We start from the raw sequence: 4,156 nt of genomic DNA, 5'->3' as shown, positions 1-4,156 counted from the left end.
TCATCTCCAGGGACAGGACTGTGTGTTCAGCACCAAGGGTAGACATGACTGTAAGCTTACCTTTGTGTATATGGCATTCAGCAACAAGTTAGATCATGTTCAGCACCAGGGACAGGCATTAGTGTATGTTTTACCTTTGTGTTGAGGGTGTTCAGCACCATGGACAGGTATGTTTGCCTTTGTGTGGACAGTGTTCAGCACCAAGGTATGACTGTATACTTACATTTGTGTAGATGGTGTTCAGTACCAGGTACATGTGCCTGTCTGTGGATGATGTTCAGCAACAGGGATGGATACCATTTCCTTGTGGATGGTGTCCAACATAGAGTAAGCTTACTTGTGTAAAGATTGCATATGACATGGTATTATCTAATGTTGCATTTACAAACTTTTTTTTCATCTTGTCAAGGAAAAAAATCAGACCACGACAGAAGTCCACTAGTCTCATTTATTCCCTGGTGATTACAAGGGCCATTTTGTGGTTCCACAGTCAGAATTGGACCAAGTCAGTAAACAAGCAGTGCCTTACTGCATGGAAATCATGGTACCAGATCTCGTACTCTAACAAAGCAGCTCTCAACAATCACGTACGGGTGGCACCTCGCGCTGTAAATGTCCTTGCATGTTGTTCTTAACGACCTAAATTTAAATCATAGTAATCTTTAGATAATCCACCAAGCCAGCTGCCTTTACGATAGGTGCCACAGCCCAGCTGAATTATATATATATCATTGATAAAGAGACTCCATGTTGGAAACCTAACATCAATGTTACGCAGTATAAAGGCACATTTGATTCATATAGCACTGCCATTTGCACTAAAGCCTCAGATAGTGTAAACTCTAATGACACAACCTATATGCTTGTAAAGATAGAGCAAAGAACAAGTTCACTGATTATTAAATATTTTGATGGGATTTTTTAGATAAGGTTTGTTCTTATGTATCATGCAATAAACATGGATGCTGTTGTTGAACTAAAAATTTTTTTTTGCTTAGCTGACTCATCAGGATACAATGGTTGCAATCACGTATATATAACACCATTCATATGGAATTTGTTGGAATTTCTGTACAGTCATGGTGCATTTCATCTGAGACCCCCTGTTCCTGGATTCAGGGACATTTTGAATCCCAAGTAGAATTCTGGGATATGTTTTTGTTTGGTGCTGACTGGACAAAGGTGTGTGGCTGTTCTTGAAGCGTCACGGCTGTCATTTTCAGCTCACAACATCACAGCGCAGCATTATTCTGTAGAATCTTACTATATTTCAGTCAACTGAGAGAAAATCCCCTCCTGACTTGTGATGTAGCTACGCACAAATTGCTGCCGTAGCTGTGCAGTGGCTATTGATGCTAACACAAGCAGAAATGTATTAGCCATTTCTACAGTAGAAAAAACAACACATAAGCTTTCACTGTCTTTACGGGAGGCATTTGGCATCATGTGCATTGCGCTAAATACATGTCATCTTCCTTTCTTCTTTCAATCAAGAACTGACACCAAAATGGTTCTGGCAACAAACTGAGTTGGTTTGACTGGCCTAGCATAACACATGAAAACAATGACAGTTACTATATTGTACAAGCCCAGGTGCCGCCCCTAATATTGATAACGTTACGTTTCTGTGCATGAATTGAATGAATTTCTGTCATTTAATCTGGCATATAAAGACTTTTTTGCAATACATCTCTCATAATTTTTCTCTCTTCTTGGTGATCTAACAATCGCCTACTCTGGCTCGGATCTGGACACGTTGAGCGGAGATAGTTCAGATTTCCGACAAATTTGCAAGACTAGCCCCACATTGCTATCAGACGGACGCGCTACGTTACGCCGTGGATGGTTGGCTGGTTGGTTCACAGCATGCCGAAGCCCTTGGCGTGAGTGATGGCCTTGAGCAGCCGTTCCTTTAACTTGTCCTTACTGGAGTACTCTGGGAGTAACAGCACGTTGAAGCAGGTGTGGGAGGTGGGCAGTCTGGGGGAAAACACACAACCTGGGATTAGATACTGAGAATTGATTTAATATCACAGAGTGTTAACTTTGAGATAAACTTGCTCAGAGACTTGACAAAAATCCATAATACACCTACAGCATACATGTATATATAATCCCAGTACATGGACCAGTGCAGGTTAGGTGCAGGTGGACATCAGAAATACCTGCACAGCTCAAATTTTACCTACACTAACCTGCATATGCAGGTGGTATTTTGAGCCCTGCTACTACATAACTCCATAATCATTACAAATCTGGTACCAAAGTAAAGTTAAACCCACCTGTCCGAATCTGGCCCGTTCCTGGCGATGACCAGTTTGAGTTTGGACAGCCCCCCCACAGGGACTCTGTCGCTGCCGGTAGCAAACATCAGTAACTGCTTCTTCTCATCTTCACTGAACCCGTGCACAAGCTCCCAGAAGTCCCTACGGAAAACAAGATGACATCCTTATATTAGCAGGAAATTCATCTGTGTTGGTAAATTGCATAATGAGAAGAATAAACTATTCTCCAACTCACGAAATTTTACTGAATTTCCAGCTATCTGAGTACCAAGAGTAATCCAAAGTGTTTATTGCCCGTAGAAGAAGAAAAGTGGGAAATTCTGAGACTTCCTCTTATTGTGTATTTAATCTATGATCATGATACACAATACATTTCTGTAGAGACTTGTCATCAACCAAGAAAAAGTCAGCTGACATACAAAAACAAGGAGAAAAATGTACAACAAATATTCTAAATGTAAAATCAGGCATGCTGATGTTAAAATGTAGACACTTCCTTACTTCACAGTTTGGGAGTCTCTAGTGAAGCCTCCGTCATAGTCAGTGCTCTCTTCCAGGGCCTTGAAATCAAAGTCCTGTGGGGAATAACACACAGTCACATATGAATAGAGTTAATAGACTATCCTTCAAACAGTGACACTTTGAATGGGATAAGCCTTAACCTCCAAATTTTCATTGTTGATCACATTTTGCTGTTTTTCTCAACTGCTGTTTCATATAGTACATGAACTACAAACATGTATTTGTATGTTCAAGAAATTATTTTCCTTGACAAAAGCAAAACCACTGGAAACATCTCAGGATTCACAGTATGACAAAGTTTTCCACAACTCCTAACATCACTGCACCTACCGGACAGCCACAGATGAGCAGTTCTATCTCCTCGGGACGGAAGAACTCTTCCAGTGGGGACTCGTCCGTCACCATGTGGAATCCCTGCCGGAAGGCGTTGAACTGCTTCTCTACGGACTTGTTCAGGATGTAGTCTGCATACAGGTCCACATATTCCTGCAGCAGGCACCATACAACAATGAAAGCTATGAGGTTTAGAAGGTATATAACTGCAAAAACACAAGTGGATGAACCAAAAACAAAACCTCCTGTGAGTTAGTAGCCTTTTCCATTGACCATTGAGTGGCTATATCTTTCTGATAAATATAATGACAAGTTCTATCACCTTAACTCTACTTCCTGTCACTCCCACATGTCTGGCCTTTGCAGTGACACCATCATCCCACTCACTTTCTGTCACTCTACCTTTTTCACATAACTATGAATGCACACCACCACACAAACACTACATGCTTGATTATTATCCTGTCCATGTCAAGTTCCATTCGTATTGTCTTTGTCACCAAGGCTAGCCCTTTGTAACAGCCACAGGCTAGTTGGGCAGCCTTGACTGTGTGTGTTGAACAGCCATAACAATAAATAAATAGTTAAATAAGTAAAAAAGAAACCATTTCTGAGCCTCACACTGCGCGAAAAAGCGAATATCTGGGTCGAATACTCCTGTATATAAACCCAGATATTCAAAATATGTGGCCGATAACGGGAATATGCCGTCCGTTCACTTGGTATAGACGGACCTGCATATGACCCGGAGATTCACAACTATTAGTGTGCGGGACATATGGAGGCCGATAATGCCTGCATATGTGCCTGGCCATCCCAGTGCATGTCCCGCCCATGTCCGCTCATCCGACCCAAATTTTCTCATATGCCTGCCTATTCGGACATCACCCTTGTTACACCTAATTATCACCTAATTATCTCATGCAGGACTCGGCTAGAGCGGTTCATTATACCTTTGTCATTGGAAGCAGCTTCGTTTAATACCTTGTCTACCTACGATTCCCCTCCCTGTATGT

At 41.7% G+C, this 4,156-nt stretch overlaps 1 protein-coding gene across 2 annotated transcripts in view; it reads right to left on the bottom strand.

The window, feature by feature from the left end:
* Window positions 1–434: 434 nt before the first annotated feature.
* LOC118419535 (ubiquitin-protein ligase E3A-like) overlaps window positions 435–4,156 on the bottom strand; it is a 14,139-nt gene continuing 10,417 nt past the window's right edge. For both annotated transcript variants that reach the window (XM_035825965.1, XM_035825966.1), the window contains 4 exons: window positions 3,138–3,293; window positions 2,787–2,860; window positions 2,283–2,426; window positions 435–1,980 (listed from right to left, as the gene is read on the bottom strand). In XM_035825965.1, coding sequence (XP_035681858.1) covers window positions 1,860–1,980; window positions 2,283–2,426; window positions 2,787–2,860; window positions 3,138–3,293 — 495 coding nt within the window. In that variant the 3' untranslated portion in view covers window positions 435–1,859. The remainder of the gene's footprint in view (window positions 1,981–2,282; window positions 2,427–2,786; window positions 2,861–3,137; window positions 3,294–4,156) is intronic.

The sequence above is a fragment of the Branchiostoma floridae genome, chromosome 7 (genome assembly GCF_000003815.2).
Source record: "Branchiostoma floridae strain S238N-H82 chromosome 7, Bfl_VNyyK, whole genome shotgun sequence".
In the NCBI taxonomy this organism is placed as follows: Eukaryota; Metazoa; Chordata; class Leptocardii; order Amphioxiformes; family Branchiostomatidae; genus Branchiostoma; species Branchiostoma floridae.
The sequence above is the reverse complement of the archived record's forward strand: the minus strand, read 5'-3'. Positions and strand labels throughout refer to the sequence as shown.